The 18,851-nt window shown below is 40.0% G+C and overlaps 1 protein-coding gene across 3 annotated transcripts; it reads right to left on the bottom strand.

The window, feature by feature from the left end:
- Positions 1-6,184: 6,184 nt before the first annotated feature.
- ckap2l (cytoskeleton associated protein 2 like) lies at positions 6,185-17,350 on the bottom strand. 3 transcript variants are annotated; one of them, XM_088995474.1, is made up of 10 exons: positions 17,188-17,350; positions 16,045-16,099; positions 15,905-15,953; positions 14,590-15,542; positions 12,678-12,855; positions 9,325-9,483; positions 9,180-9,240; positions 8,682-8,847; positions 6,927-6,975; positions 6,711-6,820 (listed from the first exon to the last, which is right to left on the bottom strand). In XM_088995474.1, the coding sequence occupies exons 1-10, from the start codon at positions 17,225-17,227 to the stop codon at positions 6,812-6,814; spliced, it is 1,719 nt and encodes a 572-aa protein (XP_088851600.1). In that variant the 5' UTR covers positions 17,228-17,350; the 3' UTR covers positions 6,711-6,811. The 3 variants fall into 3 exon arrangements, with proteins under 3 accessions (XP_088851598.1, XP_088851599.1, XP_088851600.1); XM_088995472.1 differs by having other exon boundaries at positions 6,185-6,975; XM_088995473.1 differs by having other exon boundaries at positions 6,185-6,975; positions 8,682-8,835.
- Between the last annotated feature and the right edge of the window lie 1,501 nt (positions 17,351-18,851).

The raw sequence follows: 18,851 nt of genomic DNA, 5'->3' as shown, positions 1-18,851 counted from the left end.
CCTCGGTTTACGAACCCCTTGGCTTACGAACTTTTCGGTTTACGAACGTTACATTTCTGAAAATTTTACCTTGGCATACAAACTTTTTTCATACACGGAGCTGCCTCAATGAGTGATGTGTCGTTCGCGAACGAGCCCGTTCTTCTAACGGCAAAATGGCAGCCGACTGTTTTTGTCCTCTATTCGCCCCTCCCCCAGTCTTTGGTTAAAGCCATGTGATTGGTCAAGAACGCAGCAGTGAGGGGGGTGGGTTAAACATTAAAGAGACAGGCAGACGACAGTGAGAGTTTCAACTTTGATAGTTCAAAGGCAGAGTGTAGACTGGAAGGTTAAAATATCCCGTCAATCAGGCTCCACAAACAACCCGCACAAGCCATCTGTACACTTGATGCAAAAAGCTATCAACCAGCTAAACAGAACACAATTGATGAGGAACTAGATACAATTATCACAGAGAAAGCACCGACAAGGGATCATTCCTCAAGATGGTGAAAGAAGGTTACGTTCCTCATCAAGTGTTTAATGCTGATGAAACCGGACACTCCATTCCATCAAGCCATTAACGACCATCACAAAGGTAAATGAAATGGCTTTATTATACACTACAGTTTATTTATTTAATTATAATACCATACCACATTTATTATACATAAAATAAGGTATATTTTGTGTAGTTTTATAAGTATAAAATTATGTTTTATGGGGACCTGCGAACGGATTATTCTCATTTTAATGGTTTCCACTGGGAAACTAATTTTTGGGAAACACACTTTTCACCTTACACACACGCAAGCCAAGGTATCACTGTATATGAGGCGTGTAAAGTGCCACTGACATTTGACTGTTTCACCGATGATATTGTTTCATTGCAAATTAGAATCACGGCAGCGCCTGTTCTCTCCAAAAAGGCAAATCCTTTGGTCCATTCAACCTGAAGTGTACAATATTTGGCATCTGGTTTTCTTTTTGTCATTTTATTCGTTGGTCATTAACCAACGAATGACGAAGTGGGCTTTTTCAAAAGGGGGCATTTAACCATTTCGACAGCAATGTCAACATAGGTCAGTATCATCCAATCAAAAATGCCCACTGCAGCCTAAACAGGAAATGAGCAGCCAAAAAGCGAAAATACAGTAAAGTCTCGTTATATCGATATTCCCGGTTATATCGATACTATTTCTATGCACGCACGGAGAAAATTACATGCAAACAGGGTCGGATATATCGATAGTCCCGGTTATATCGATATTTTTTCGGACTCCCTTGAATATCGATATAACGAGACTTTACTGTATTGTTTTATCTGCGAGCCACATGCAATTATCAAAAGATCCATACAGTATATGGCTCAAGAGCCATAGGTTCCCAATCCCTGGTATAAGGAATCGATATTTGAAGATAAATAGTGGAGCAACTTTCAAGACATAAAATACAGAAGTATATACAGACATAGATTATTTATGCTCTGGAATGAACACATTCATAAGTGCAGTTTATTAACTCATTCACTGCCAGACTATGTAAAAATGGGTCTACTCCAGTGCCAGGGTTTTAGTCATTTTCATGCAAATATTGAGTTTTAAGACTACGTAAACATTCAATGCAGCGTAACAAAACTTGGGCTTTCTTCTTTCATCAGAAAATAAAAGAGTTAATTCCGAAGTTATATGGATCTGGAGTAATATGAGGTAGAAGTGGGAGCATATGTGCAAAAAACAAATACCGCCCCTTCGTGGAAGGAACAAAAAACCTTGCCAGAGGTCTGACCAGTGCTTTATTGGTACCCCCATGCCAAGAAAATCCAAAACACAAACACATTTGGAAATGGCGCTCCACGTCATATTTTCAATTACCGAATAAATTTGTGAATGGCAGTGAATGAGTTAAGAAATGAGGTGGCTACATAATTAGATGATTTCCACTTTAGTAAAGCTTGTTTATCTCCACTGGATAAATTGCAGACCCTTATGTAATATGTGAAAATCTTCTATACAGAGACTATATTAAAAAAATCTGTGTTTGTGTATAATTTTACATACAGTATTGTTTATCACGCGCTTTCAAAACATAATTTTTTTCAAAGGCACTTTCTTCTCACATTCTCTCTGTGAAGAAATCATGGACACACACACACACACCATACAACATCACTTAGAGAAAATAAAAGGAGGAGGACCCCCGCCAAATAAGAAGCAGAGCACAAGTGTTTCAAGATGTTTATTCACCGCGTCCAACTGAAGCTTACTGTTAAACTGTCACATTGAACAAGAGACTGAAGCGATGTTTTTCTTTTTATTACGTTTTTTTAATAATATACATGGAGGTACATAATCCTAAATTAACACTTGCTTAAAGGACAACCATTTTTTTTGTTCCTAACTGACATCAGAGAAACATTTTATAGCATCTAAAATACCCAAAACACGCAGGCTGATATTTTTAGTAAAATGCAAAAACACCAATAAAAATGACTTAAAGGGTCCCAAAACTACTTCAAAATGACCTCAGAGATGCAGAGTTTGGGAAGGTCCCGCCCCCTTGTTTGTGACGTCACTACACACGTTGCCTTGCTCGAGAATCAAAACAATGGCTTCAGATTTGGAGAAGATGCTTTCCTGTTACTCATCCAGTTATGAATATGATTCAAATAGTTCTGAAGAGGAAAGCATAGATGTTTGCAATCGATTAAAGAAGTCCTTCCGTATCAATTCGAGCCGTCTGGACTCCAATGTGGTGCCCAGAAAATGCACAAGATGGAACACAGGCTTCGTTGGAAATGGGCTGATTTGTCCGCTGGGAATTTGTGTAAACTTACCCCTTCTTTATGCGTGTTACCGCAATTGGCTACGACACACAACGATCCACCATTGCGTTATTTATGTAGTTTTCCTTCTAGTTTCGCGATCTACACTGTGTTTTCAGACGAAAAAAAGGACCCAAAATGCATCGTGTGTCGCTTTCTCGGTCAGAGGCGTTCCGAATGGGACGCCCCTTTAAGCATCGTCACCAACTCAAAAACAAGACTTCCTAAATATTCAGCGCGAGTCTTAAAACATAAAATATAGCTATATGCGGTGGAATCTTTGTAAAATACATCAGTAGAAGTCATTTGAAGTGATTTTACAAATTATGGACGGAAGTTGTCCGGAGGTGTCGGTTGTCCTTTAATACACCGTGAAAACCCAGAAAATATAATTAATTAGTCAAAATTTATAATATAAATTGGGCACAAATGGTGAACTACTGTATTTACAGTGACAAATGGAAAAAAAAAGTTGATCTGCTTTCTCGCCTATAAACCCATTGTATTATTTTATTTGGTTATATTTGAGAGCTTATCCATATCCAATGTGCTTGATGGGTGTAAAAGATGGGCCACGGGTAAATAATATCAACCCCCTGACAACAGAGTGTGCCATATCGTGAAACCTCAGACCTCCTGCCTGTCTCTTTGTTCTGTTCAACAATCTATTTCAGTCCCATATGCTCACCTCTCCAGATCCGCAAGCTTAATGACCCAAGCTTACCAGCCCCCACCCACGCCCCCCCAGACACAAACACATGCACGCCACCCCCTTTGTGGTTTGCTCATCTGCCCATTTAAATGACATTTAATGCATCATCTGTGTGAATAAAAACGGAGATAGCCGCCTTTTATTCAGCCACCCGGTCTTTCTCGCGCACACATACACAAACACATATTTTACATTGTGTGCTTTAATATGTTTGAATGTTTCCACGTTTTATATGTTTACTCTTTTAAAGGACAACCGACGTCTCCGGACAAGTTATGTCCATCATTTGTAAAATGGCTTCTAATAAGCGTATTTTACAAAGATTCCACCGCATCTAGCTATATTTTACGTTTTAAGACTTGTGCTGAATATTCAGGAAGTCTTGTTTTTGAGTTGGTGACGAGTCCGTACGTGATGTCACTAAAGGACCGCCCTTTACCGTAAAAAAGACGCATTGTAGCGGTCCTTCCATCACGTCAATGTATTTTGCTGTACTTGTTTGGTCTGTGGACCTCGTGTTGCACCCAAAAGCCGCCAGAAGGCCAGAAGAGGGCGTCCAAGCACCATATAAGAAATTTATCAGCCTGTGGAAGCGGAGGTGGCCACTGGAGGTCGCCATTTTGTGCCTCTTTTTTTTGGGTGAGAGATTTTCCCCCAATGTTGTCAAAATGGCACACATAATTCTTTAATCGATTGCAAACATGTATGCTTTCCTCATCAGAACTATTTGAATCATATTCATCACTGAATGTGGAACAAGAAAGCATATTCTCCAAATCTGAAGCCATTGTTTTGATTCGCTAGCGATACAAGATGTCTTGGCGTGACGTCACGAACTGGGGGCGGGACTTTCTGAAAATGCCCAATTCGCAGCTCAATTTTTTGCAGATTTTGGACACTTTAAGTCATTTTTATTGGTGTTTTGCATTTGACTAAAAATACCATACTGCATGTTTTGGGTATTTTAGATGCTATAAAACGTTTTTCTGGTGTCAGTTAAAAAACAAAAAAGTGACGTCGGTTGTCCTTTAAAGGTTTTTTGGGTGCCTCCATATTTTTGTCAAATGGTAGTCACGTGTCAAAATCATTTGATCTACTGCAATGTGAACTTGAATATGTATTAATCCTTCCCCATAAGGTCCCAGGGGGGAGTAAAATGCAAGCATCTGCTCCCTTGATCCCCACATTCTATCCCTTGCACCAAATGTAATAAAAATTGCATTAATTCATTCACTTCAATTAACTCTTTTTCTATGAAAGAAGAGAGTTGAAGGTTTCTTAGATTGCACTGAATGTTGATGTAGTCCTGAAACTCCTGGAATTTGAGTGAACATGACAAAAACCCTGGCATTGTAGTGGACACATTTTTGCACGTCCGGCAGTGAATGAGTTAAATGGGAAGAAACAAAGTACTGTACATTTATATTTTGTACTTGCTGTCGCTATTAAAGTAGATTTTGCAGGAAGTGCTTTACTTGCTTTCCTCCATACATTAGACAGCAAATATCTGCCATTTCCATTCCTTGATTTTGTCGAAACAACTTCATATGCTTTTTTTAAGCAAATGGCAATGTTGAAGGAAAATGGCTTGCGTCTTTTCAGGCATGACTTGATATTTTTCATGGGTCAATTTATGGTGGGCCGGAGTGCCAAATATCATTCTGCTGACTGAAAATCAACTCAGGGTGTGATCAGTCATTAAAATTTAACCTCATTGCTGTGTTGGGCTTGACAAAGTGCGCCAGCTGATGTGTGTGAGCGCCCTCTAGAGGTAACTACATTAGTTGCTCCGAAACATATTTTGTTGGATTGTTGTACTCTTGCTCTCATCTGAAAATGACATTCAGGTCGCTTCGGGCTCTAGTAATGGCCAACCACGGTTGTTCCTTTAGCTATGAGCTAGTGGTGCTGCTGCTTTGAATTCGTTGCAAGGTGGGTAGGCGAAGCTAGCAACATGTGGGTTTCCTCGGGATAATAATAATAATAATAATAATAATAATAATAATAATAATAATAATAATAATAAACATAATACAAATAATAAAAATAATGATTATAAAAAACTAATGAGACAAAAAATAATACAAATAATGATGAAATAAAAATAATAAAAAAACATAATAAAAATAATAAAAACAACAATAACAACAATAATATGGAAAATTATAATCATAAAAAATAAACAGAATACAAATAAAAAAATAAAACATAATAATAAAAATAATTATAAAAAACTAATGAGAATTAAAAAAATAATAAAAATAATGATTAAATAAAAATAATAAAAACAACAATAACAATAATAATAAATAATAAGACATTTAATTTATTAGCGCCTTTCAAAACACTCAAGGTCACTTTACAGTCACAGGATAGGTTTTTCTGTGGATGAGCCACACGCGCCATTCACTCAACCCGAAATAACTCAGATAGATAGAAAGCTAGCTAGCTAAATTGTACTCAGTTGCGGACTGAGTATGAATGGTTGTGTCTACAGGCTGCCAACCTGTTCAAGGTGTACCCCACCTACTGCCCACAGGCAGCAGGGAAAGGCTCCGGCACATCCTGCCCTTGTGAGGATGAGCGGATCAGAAATGGGATGGATTGATTGTATCAAAATTTATTTAACTGGTTTCATTTTATTTTCACACGTTTGACATCTTGTAACATTTAACTTTTCTAATTTTTTATTTCAGATTTGAAATAAAAATCTTCAAGATGTTGTCACATTCACTTACTCAATAAAAAAAAAGAGTGACAGTGCATTATTCAACAAAATATAAAGAAATAATTAGTTCCAGGCTCAAAGTGGCTATATTTAATGACTGTACAACACGGTTCTAAAAATCCACAAACAACTCAAAATACTTAGAAGAAAGTGAACAGGAATATATTTTAGAAAACAGCATAAAATTAGATTTGTAAACTTTTAAAGCAACATGAATACTATCGTTCCTTACATGAATGATCTGAAAAGCTTGATGGGGAAGTTGAAACATTTGAGAAATGTGAAAGGAGCAAGTTAACATGTCTGCATTAATTTAGGGCATAAATGGGCATTTTTTGTGCTAAAAATGCCGATTTTTCGGGGCATTTTTCAAATGTCAACAATATTAGCAAGAATGTCCTGAATACTATGAATATTTAGACATGCTGCGGCTCATTTAGCGCCAATCGGGATTCTTCGTCCTGCTCGTTCAACACCCGGACAACCATTTTGTCTTTGAGCATTTCGTTTTCCCTGTAGATGTACAAAGTGTCGCCTCTCACCTTGGCTTCCTCTTCCTCCTCGGTTTCTAATAACTCTGCAAAGGACGCCACGCATTGGTCGTGCTCCCGCAGGGAGTTCGGATAACACTGCGACACACTTTCAATGCGCATCGAGCGGCGCACGGGAGTGAAGAAGCGCACCTCATTGCCATTCACGCGTATCGGCTCTTGATGCTGGCTGGACGGGGCACTACAAGAAAAGAGGTGAGAACAAGTTAGCCCACAATTTGTGAATTTGTGGCTGATATTTAAGATGACAGGTACGGCTTGTTGTTATATATACTGTACAGAAATATGCCATTATGTGCACTATACAGGCGCTGCCCTACTTACGAACATTCAGGTTACGAACAACGGCATATACGAACATTTTTGCGGGTATGTTGAAAAACGTTCGGACAGAGATACTATAAGTTAGATTTTGTACTGGGCGCCTTTTTCCGAGTAGTGCTAGTTTCCACCGCTAGTACCGACGTGAGGCGCTGTGAGAGCTCGTCTACCCTGCATCCGGCTTCCTCTGCCCAGTTTGTCGCAGTGCCCGAGCGTATATTGTATTAAATTTTCAGTACAAAACAATACAGGTTACTTATACAAGCCTTAAAGGACAACCGACGTCTCCGGACAAGTTGCGTCCATTATTTGTAAAATGGCTTCAAATGATTTCTACTGAGCGTATTTTACAAAGATTCCACTGCATATAGCTATATTTTACGTTTTAAGACTCGTGCTGAATATTCAGGAAGTCTTGTCTTTGAGTTGGTGACGAGTCCGTACGTGACGTCACTGAAGGAATGCCCCTTAAAATATAGCTATATGTGGTGGAATCTTTGTAAAATACGCTCAGTAGAAGTCATTTGAAGTGATTTTACAAATTATGGACACAACTTGTCCGGAGCGCGTCGGTTGTCCTTTAAACATACTTATATTAGCCTGAAAAATACAATCCATACAAAATATAGCACTGAAGCAACTCATGAACGAATTCACCTTACGAACGACCGTTTGGAACATATCTCGTTCGTAAGTTGAGGAGTGTTTGTATTTGCACGTGCAAATCTCCCCCGTTCTGTGGGACATGGACATTAGATGAAAAACATTGTTGCAGCCTAAAATTTTAAAGGCTCTACTTACCCCACACAGTCTATGGCTGGTCAGCAGAAACTTTTAATCAGTGACAGCTTTACTGTACAAATGCTCCCCAGCTTACGAACATCCGACTTACGATAAGCGGGACATATAAACAATTTTATGGGTACTGTGTGTCGAAAAATGTTTGGACAGAGAGGCTGCAAGTGGTTGATTTTGTATTACGCGCCTTTTTCCGACTGATGGAGAATAATAATTTATCATGTTTAAAAGTGCCGTGCTTTGCTGACCAACTAAACAATGGTCTCACAGTGAAAGCGCAGATGGCCACAGTAAATCTGAGTGAAACCGACACGGCAAGGTGAACTGTTGTCTCCATCTAGATTCTAGAAGGTCCGGCCTTGCACAGAATTTAGGGCTTGAGATACTCATTTTTCACCAAAGTTATTTACGCCTTAAACATCCTGCACAAGCGCTCCAGGAGGACGCGACGCATAACAAAAATTAATGGCTGCAACTTCCGAACAAATTCACCTTACAAACGACCGCTCGGAACGCATCTCGTTTGTAAGGTTCGGGAGCGTCTGTTCTCTGGAACATCTTGATGCTGATCTCAAAAATGTTATGTAATAGGGAGTCTACCCTGCGTTTCTGATGCAGTGAAGCTGCAAAAAGTGGACCACGAAATGAGCATGTGATGACTATATTCTTCATTGGGAACCAATATTATTGCAGAGGTATACGACCTCTGGACAATTTCATCCAATTATCCACCCCCTTCTGCAGATAACATTAAATCGCAGTACCCACCCGGGAGTGGCTGTGATCTTGTATTTGACAGCGGACGAGGGTCCGCTCTCCCCATAGATGAGAACCCGGACGGGGGGAGTCACTATTGTGTCATCGCCCTTGCAATTCTCAGTTTGATCGCCTTTGGTCGGAGTGTCGTCTGCCTCTGTTTGATCTTCCAAATGGGCTGTGGGGGAAAAACAGAGGACAGGACGACAATGAGGGCAAAGAGCAGCAAAAAGGAAATTGTGCAGTACCACACTGCGGCATCCGGCGCAATAACATCGTATCGTGGAAAGCTTATGTAATCTCATTGTTAATCACTGTTGAAAATCAACTACAATAAAGTCTCGTTATATCGATATTCAAGGGAGTCCGAAAAAATATCGATATAACCGGGACTATCGATATATCCGACCCTGTTTGCATGTAATTTTCTCCGTGCGTGCATAGAAATAGTATCGATATAACCGGGACTATCGATATATCCGATATCGATATAACGAGACTTTACTGTACCTTCAGTCACCTTCTTCTTCTTCAGGATGTCGAACACCACAGTGCGCAGCTCGTCGACTGGCTACAATTGAGGAAGCAAGATATATATTTTTTGAGCAGTGAACGCAAACAAACGCACCCAAATGAGCTGAGAAGTAGCTCTTACCTCCAACACAACACGCACAGCCTCCTCAAACATGGGCAGGACGTCCAGGTCACCCTCTTGCTCCATCAGTCGGGCCTTACAGATCCAAAATTTTGCAAACTTCTGGGACACTGGCGGCAGCCGAGAAAGGATCGACTTCACCTGCGACACTTGACAACCCTGTTGGGGTGTAAGACAGTAGCATGGCATTGATATCAGATCAAGATCTGTAACTTAAATCTTCCTGAAATTGCTGCTTAAAAATAAATACATAAAAACAAAAAAGAAAACAAGGCAGACTTGCAGATGCCTTCAACCAATTATTATTTTTTTTTTGTTCCCACACAGTGCTACCCTGCTCAGGTTCGATCCAAAAGGCGGCTTCAGACCAACATGACTTGAAGATTTCTTGAGCCTACTTGTGATACACATACAAGACAACTACTCTACAAAAAGACAAAAATATTACTATTTTGCCAGCAGACAAGGGCAGATGCACAGTGCTGCTCAACACATTGGATTATGAAGACAAAATAAATAGGTTAATCAGTGATTCTAACACGTATGAGCAACTAAAAAGGGACCCTTCCAATAGATACAAGAAAGAAATGATTGACTGTCTCCAAAAGCTAGAGAAAGGAAAACATATAGATAAACAGATGTATTTTAGATTATACCCGGGAGAGGCCACGCCATGTATCTATGGCCTGCCAAAAATACATAAAGAAGGGTTCCCCCTCCGACCCATTGTTTGTAGCATTGACTCCTCTACATACAATGTAGCCAAATATTTAAAAACTATTTTAGCTCCGTTGGTTGGTAACACAGAATACCACGTAGAGAACACCACAGGGTTTGTAGAGAGGATCAAAGACCTCATATTGGAACCTGAGGAAACTTTGGCATCATACGATGTGACTTCTCTCTTTACATCTGTCCCAACCCCAGCAGCAGTCTCAGTGGTGAGGACGAGGCTGCTGGCGGATGTTTCTCTGCATGAAAGAACCAAACTGAAACCGGATCACATCTGCCAATTATTAGAAATCTGCCTTAATACTACGTATTTTCAATTTCGGGAAAAATTTTATAAACAAATCCATGGTTGTGCTATGGGCTCACCAGTTTCACCCATAGTGGCTAATCTTTACATGGAAGAGATGGAGAAACAGGCCCTCACATCCTTCCCAGGGACAAAACCTAGACACTGGTTTAGATATGTGGACGATACTTTTGTCATAATTAAGAAACAAGAAATTCAATCCTTCACAGATCATCTCAACTCTGTAGACTTCAACATTAAATTTACTCGTGAGGACATTCAAGAGAACCAACTAGCCTTCTTGGATTGTAAAGTAATTATAAAAGAGGACAGAGCGCTAAAAACAGAAGTCTTTAGGAAGGCTACGCACACTGACCAATACTTACTTTTTGACTCTAACCACCCTTTACAACATAAACTAGGAGTTATCAGAACCCTCCAGCATAGGGCTAAACTAATACCAACTAGCACTGAAGGTAGAGAAAAGGAGTCAAAACATATCAGGAGAGCACTCACTAACTGTGGGTACCCTCAGTGGTCATTCAACAAATGTCAGAAAGAAAGAATAGCGAACGAAACCAATAATTCTCAAGATTCTAAAAGGAGAGGAGTAGCAGTACCGTACATTGCAGGAGTTTCTGAAAAATTACAAAGAGTCCTTTGGCAACATAAAATTCCTACTTATTTCAAACCGATAAACACGTTAAGGCAAAAATTAGTGCATCCAAAAGATAGGCTACCAAATGAAAAACAAAGTAATGTAGTTTATTCCATACATTGTAAGAATGAAAATTGTAAAGAGCAGTACATTGGGGAGACTCAACAAATTCTCAAAAAAAGGCTTTATCAACATCGCAGGGATAATACTAGTGGGCCTCAATCGGCAGTACATTTGCACCTAAAAGCTACTAACCACTCATTTGACGACAATGAGGTTAAAATCTTAGCGAAAGAACATAGATGGTTTGAAAGGGGGGTAAAAGAGGCGATTCTTATAAAACAACAAAATCCTTCATTAAACCGGTCTGGTGGTGTGAGGTTCAATTTGGATCGTTCATACAATAGCCTGCTCAGGCAAAACAGGTTAGGCAACTTTCGCAATGCTGATGAGGGTCGTTATGCTGATGAGGTGATACCGGGGGGAGTGGGGGTAATAGGCCAATCGTTAGTCAGGAATGTAGGAACAATCAGTGGGACCACAGGGGGGGTCCCGCGCCCCCCCCCCCCCCCCCCCCAACCTGAGAGTAGGGACCTATCATAGCTGTGTCCGGCACCACTAGGTCTGGACATTAGGGATATATAAATGGGGCCGATACGACCAGTCAGACTTTAGTTCGCTGACGAAGTCTCTTGGATAGGAGGCGAAACGTCCGAAACCTTCACTTTTGTACAGATGACGGCTGAAGAAACCTTCTCATCGATACACATACAAACCAAACTTCATTTTGCTATGGATAAAACCGGTTCTGAGATTATGGTCGATGAAAAGGTTTCTTCAGCCGTCATCTGTACGTCTTTGAAGGTGTTTGAAGGATGTTTCACTCGTCATCCGAAGAGCTTCGTCAGCGAACTGAAGCTGTGCAGGTAACTCTGGCCCTATATATATCCCACAATGGACAGAGGTGGTAGTGCCAGACCTCTGCTCTGATAGGTCCCTGCTCTAAGGTTGGGGAAGCAGTAGACTACTCCCTTATTTGGGAATTGAACAAAATGACGTAGAGCGCCATTATCCATTTTTTTCGATTTTTGTTTTTTTCTTGAGTGGGGTGCCGATAAAGCGCTGGGCAGAACTCTGTACAGAACAATGTTTTTCCCTCCCATGAGGGGGCAGCATTTGCCTTTTGTACAGCTGCCACCAATTCAAATTCATGTAACTCCAGACCTATATAACTTACTTCTTTTTTTCTGATCAAAGTAGAAAGTCTAAGGTTTCTCACACTGCATTGAATATTTATTTAGTCCTAAAACTTAATATTCTGTGGGTCCTGCAATTTGAATGAAAATGACAAAAACACAGGCACTTGAGTGGACACATTTTTGCACATCGTCTGGCAGTGAATGAGTTAAAATAGAATGTTTCATGTTTCTAAATGATACTGTAATTTGGGCCTGAATTTTCTAAATCTCTCGATAAGAATAGATTATATTTAGCATCTCTAAAAGACCTGCTTTAAAACACTTTTTTTTTAACTCTCTGTATCCTTTCGGGGAAGGGCTCTAGAGATTTTTGTGGGTCCACTCAACGGACAACAAGTAAGGTTTATTTATTTGGCTAAAGATTTAACTCAATGAAGAGGCTCTAACAAAAGACAATACATTCAATAACCACATGTACCTTGGTGAGCATCTTAATGCAGTCAGACAGTGACATTTCCACATTGCGGATGAACAAGCCAGCGTCATCTTGTGCCTTCTGGGAGGCTCGCAGTGCGACGGTGCGTTGAGGCTTCAACTGCAGAGGAGGACGTTTGTAGGAAATTCCCTTGGCTTCCCGCCATTCCTGCAGTTTTTTCCTGAAAACGCAGCACACCACATAATAGTTCCCAGTAAAGTATTGCTGAGTGTAAACATCAGCAATTTTCAGTAGTAAACACCAGTATCATAATGAGAATCATCTTTATTGGCCAAGTCTGGAGAACACACAAAATGTCATTATTTTTGTTTGAACAAAATACCAAATGGAATGGAAGAAGGCATGTTGCATTAAGACCGTAATATTTTTGCTCATAGAGAAGACACTGTCATCTTTCAACAGTAGCCAAAATGGAACTGTATAGTGCCACTTAGCAGTTTTTTTTGACGACGATACTAGTGCAGCGTGTTCTACCGGAAACAAATTCCTTGTGTGTTCTACATACTTGGCAATAAAGATGATTCTGATTCTGATCTTGAGTCAATTAGGCAGTACAGACGCTCCCCACTTTACAAACGAGATATGTTCCGAACGGTTGTTCGTAAATTGCTTCAGTGTTATATTTTGTATGGAATGAACAACATTGAACAGAGTATAAAACTCAGACGCTCTAACAGTCGTAAAATAAATTCCCACCTACTATACTACAACGACATACAGTGATACCTCAGCTGACTAACGTTTTAACATTTTGCCTTACGAACATTAAATTCGCAAGAATATAATCTTGGCATACGAACTAGTTTTCGGCGGATGAACCAAACCACACAGCGCCACGGTGGCTGGCGGACTAGTTTTCCCACACCCACTTTCTTTGAGTACAGACATGTTTTTTTGTCGAGTGGAGTACTTGTGCTATTATGAGGCCGAAAAAGACCACACCACAAGCTAGTGTTAAGCCAAAGAGGACAGTAAAGAAAATTACGGTCGAGCAGAAGGAGATCATCGAAAAACAAAAACGAGGTGTACGTCCCAGTACCAGTATGCTAAGTCGACCATTGCTACGTGTGGCTCAAGGTTTTTTTCTGTGTTGTCTAAGCAACGGTCACAGGCAATAGAAGAGGTTGAAAAACTTCTGTTGATTTGGATTAACGAAAAGCAGCTGTCAATTTAAAGCACGGATATCATCAAGAGGCAACTACATCAACGACCATCACAAAGGTAAATAAAACAACCTTCGGTTTATTTCTTTAATTACAATCCAATAGCACATTTATTATACATAAAATAAGGTAGATTTTGTGTAGATTTAAGGCTTATTTCGTAGCAAATTATGTTTTATGGGGCCCTGGGAATGGATTATTCAAATTTTTAATGGTTTCTTATGGGAAATATATGTTCGACAAACGAACTTTTCGCCTCACACACAATTTCTGGGAACCAATTAAGTTTGTAAGCCGAGGTATCACTATATATTCTCCACCATTACTTTTTGTTATGCATTACGTCCTTTTCAGAGCGTCAACTGGTAAGAGGGATTTCTTCCCCGCCTACACACTCTACGCAGCCAATCGTAAGCGAGCTCGGCGGATCGGGGCCTGATTTTGTTGGCAACACTTTAGCATAGCCGGACACTGATTGGTCAGGTGTACGTCGCGGAAACATCCAGCCCTTGTGTCTGTGTGCGTGCGTGTGCATGAAGCACAATACGCAGCCAATCGTAAGCGAGCTCAACCGGAAAAAGCTGTGCAATAAGAAATCTAACTTACAGCATCTCTGTCCAAACATTTTTCGACATACAGTACCAGCAAAAAAGTTCGTATGTACCGTTATTCGTAACACGAATGTTCGTAAGTTGGGGAGCGTCTGTAAACTTCCCCTGGATTGTACTTACATTCTCTCTGCCTGTTCAGCAGCCATCTTTGTCCCCGCAGTATGAGACTTGGTTGCTTTGCCCTCCAATCTTGGTTGAGTCACAACAATGCCAGTGGTTCGCGGTGCCCGCTGCTTCACCGCCGGGGCGCTGGTTCCTTTTGTTGTAATGTTAGCCATCGTTGGTTTGGCTGTCATGGGTTTCCTGCTCGCCGTCACCGCTGCCGTTTGCGACATACATGCGCCTACAACGGGTTTCTGTGTCGTCTGCCATCCTTTAGGTTGAGACGTGTGCTTCGCTGGTTGATTGACTGTTTTCTCTGGTCGCCTAGTGGAAGGTAATGCATGTGACGAGGCTGTCACCGTTGATTTGGGTCTGATTTTACAAAGCGGATTTTTGGGTGGTATTGATTTGAGCTCTCGAGTGACAGTCGGTCTCTGGTAAGGTGCTATTTTCTTCACCTGAACACCCTTAGAGGGTGGGACGGGAAATCTTGAAGAAACAACTCCGGGATCTGCCGCCGATAGGGGCCTAGTGACCTTTGGTTGGATCAAGGCAGGGGTGAGCCCCGTCCTGGTGGTGACAAGGGGCTTTAGACTCAACCGGGCTGTATAAGTCTTTGACAGATAAAAAGTGGTAGCTGTTGAGGGTGGCCTACAAGTATCGTATGATTTCTTTACCACCGAAAGGTTTGAAGGTACTTTTCCTGTAGGCTGTATCCTGGTGACTTGTGTTTTTTGAGGAAGACTGGTCAACTTCAGAGCGGGAACAGAGAATGTGCCTGTCACCGTTGACTTTTCACGGCACATCGACTGTGTCGGTAATTTGCGTTCAGACAGTATGTTATCTTTGTTTCCAACTAGAAATGTCTTTCTGGAGGGCTTTCGGTTATCGAGAGGAGCCATGGGTTGGCCTTTTTTGGTTTCATGACACAAATTAGTGACCGGAGCTTTATTTTCTTTGCCCCTGATGAGCTGAAAGACACAAAGTATTCATTTAATCGAATGGTTCATTCACTGGATTTACAGTGTTGACGCAATGACACTGTTTTTGCTCTTAAGGGATAATTCAAGTAAGGAACAACTTTCCAAACAAATAATTACCTAATTAAAAAAGACACATACTTGAAGTAATTACCAATACAAACAATACAATATAATTATTGTATATTACAAAATTAATCACTATAGCATCACAACAGAACAACACCTCTTTAAATAGTGCATTAACAAACATAGTGTACATTGCAAACATGTATGACAACCAACCACATAACCTCGCCTTTAAGCCTGCCACCTGAAATCTAAATCTGATGGAGAACACCTTTCACACATACCTGGAGTGCAGACTCAAGCTTCTGATGTGCACGCCCATTGACACTTTGTCTGTGGAGAAAAATGCATTCAATTCAACAACAGCTGTCAGACTGCAGACCTCAAAGATACATAGAGCAAACATACAAAGATAACATCTTACTTGGTGTTGTTGTGCTTATTCGTCAAGTATTCCATCAATATCTCCTTGCGTAGTTCTGTGATTAAAAACAAATGTCAGTAACCTCTTAATCTACTTTAGGGTGGTTTACCCCTGCATATTTTAACAGTGACATTAATATATGTTATGGTATACTCATCAGGTTTCTCTTACAGTGGAAAAACCTGACGGTATTTTCCGTTATGTTTTTTTTTTAAATCATTGCTACATTTAAGTGAGAGTCATTTGGGCTGTGGCAAATTGTGTGCAATAATTACTTCAAGTTCAAATGCATTCGGGCCTTTTTAATTTTGTTTAGGTTTCTGTCATAGGTTTGCAAGTGCCATCAGCCTTGCTGTTGTCTGTTATAATCCACATCTGCAGTCAATACGAATGTAGACATTATACACTGCGCTGCAAGAAGGAGAGGTACCGCCGCTCGTTCCTACCGACTGCTGTCAGGCTTCACAATTCCCAATGATCACATGTGGAAAAAAACCAAAAAAAAACTGGACACCTGTAAATATGGGTTGTTGCAATATATCTAAATGCATTTCTTGATTCTGCACTATGTACAGTCTTGTTTATAGAACGGTTTTTGCACATCTACATTTGCACAGTATACAGTTGACATTTTTATTTTGTTATGCTTAGAATATCTTGTTTTCTATCCTTTCACTCCCACCCCAACCCCATCCCTCTTCAATTGCTGCTGTGGACTGCAAATTTCCCCATTGCGGGACGAATAAAGGTATTCTGATTCTGATTCTGATTCTGATACAGTATAATCTGCATTGGTGCCAATCTGTGTGTACTATGTTGTTCAAATATAATGTAATATATTATAAATATCACCAGCTAAAAAAAAACCTCGTACATATTAAAAGCACTTTGTTGCAGCTTTAGCTGCTAAACGCTATCTAAATCAATGTGTATGTGTGTGTGCGAGACTAATAAAGGCAAATCCAAATCCAATCCAATATTGTATTGCGTATATGTATTATAATTCATACATCATTGAATTTCTCGGTAAATATAATCTTTTTTACCACGTAATTTACAGCCACAGTTTTTTTCCGCCTCTTGCGATATCCTACTTAACAATACACTAACTCGACGTCATTGAACCAAACATGATTTCCAGACCTTTTCTGCTCTTGACGGTCACGGGATCATCTTCGTCCATATTTCTTCAACTATTACTCGTATTCAACCGCAGTTTGGACCGAATGTCTGAGACGTAATTCTGAAAAGGTGGGAACGGTTAGCTACGAAAGAACGACGCCATGCGCAGACGTTTTTGAATGGACCGCGACACTCGACTTGCTCTACTCTGATTGGACAATTTCAAATTTGTCTAACGGCTACTTCTGGGCGGAAATTTGTAAATGCAGACGTACACGTACACACGAACACAAAATAATAAAATAAAATCAAACGCACGTTTGACCACGAAAAAAAAACACAATTTGTTATTTGAAGGAATGTTATGTTTGAGCTAATTTAAGGTAATCCCGTCATTTATTATGAAAAGTTACAAGAAATACACAGTAACTGGGTGTGACTGACGTTTCCGATAAAGTAAAATAAAACTACATTAATAAAATGGTGCGTTTGGTCAGTAGGAAATTGGACAATCCTAACCTCCGACCAGAAAGTTGATCGCCCCTTGTAAGTGAGAAGTCGAGTTCCAAAGTCAAGAAAAATGACTCCAGCCAGTTGCATGACAGCAACTCATGACATAAAAGTAACATACTGTTGATTGGGGAAAGTGGCCTTTTCACTTAACTGGCATGTCACAACGGTCTCCACATTTCTTAAGTAGTAAGTGTATCCATTTTAACTGATGATTGTTTCAAGGATGCAAACTCTCGCTGTGAGAGAGCAGAATTTATCCAGAATGACTAAATGACAGAATACACATATCACAGTCACTAAGATTTATTGAGAAATTAACCATCGATGACTGTAAAATTCGCACTCTGGTACAACAGGTGGCTGTAGTGCATTGTATATGCTAGATATCATCCAGTAATGAATACAAAAAGAAAACACCAAAAGGAGAACACACGACTGGCTGGAGCACGTCTTTATTCTAATTGCCAACAAGTGGATCTGATTGAAGAGAAAAATGCAGTAAAATATTCTCAACCTAAACGCGCCTCCGCTGTGCACCCGCTGGGTGAGATGCCTGGTCCTGGTGCCCTCTCAAGTAGTGTACATGTATTTGAGTGTACAGTACGTACTAACGAATCATTTCAGGCCAATAGATGGCAGTAGTACATTAATACAGTTTGCAGATCACCAAAAGAATACTACAGCGAAGAAGACAATTACTACAACGAAGAAGAAGAAACATAGATACAAAATAGTAGATACGGTATGGAACTTTGACTTGCGTGAATACAGAGTGGCCAAGCTTGTGGAACCATTTTAACGAAATAATCATCCTTGCGTATTTATCTATATACCAGTACCCTTAAACATATCTATGGATGTTTATTTTTTTTAACGATGTGAAATACTCCATAATCTCTGGAGATAAAGAGTAAGATAACAATGGATGGAGCCTGGAGGCATTTTACTTTGCTAGAAACAAACGAAACAAAATGGGGAAAGCAATGTTTGATTAGTATGTTTTTAAGTCAATTGTTATTTAATTATAATATATACATCTCGGCTTTGACAAAATAAAACTAATAAAATCAGTTGTGAAATTTACAAATAAATATTTGTTGCCACCTCCAACATGCCACCCACGTACGCATATCGTTTCGCTGCCCCAGTGCGCTAATGTGCGTTCAGTTGAC

This window comes from Hippocampus bargibanti, linkage group LG04, assembly GCF_051943395.1.
Source record: "Hippocampus bargibanti isolate YZ-2025 linkage group LG04, ASM5194339v1, whole genome shotgun sequence".
NCBI lineage: Eukaryota > Metazoa > Chordata > Actinopteri > Syngnathiformes > Syngnathidae > Hippocampus > Hippocampus bargibanti.
This window is presented reverse-complemented; position numbering and strand designations above follow the sequence as displayed.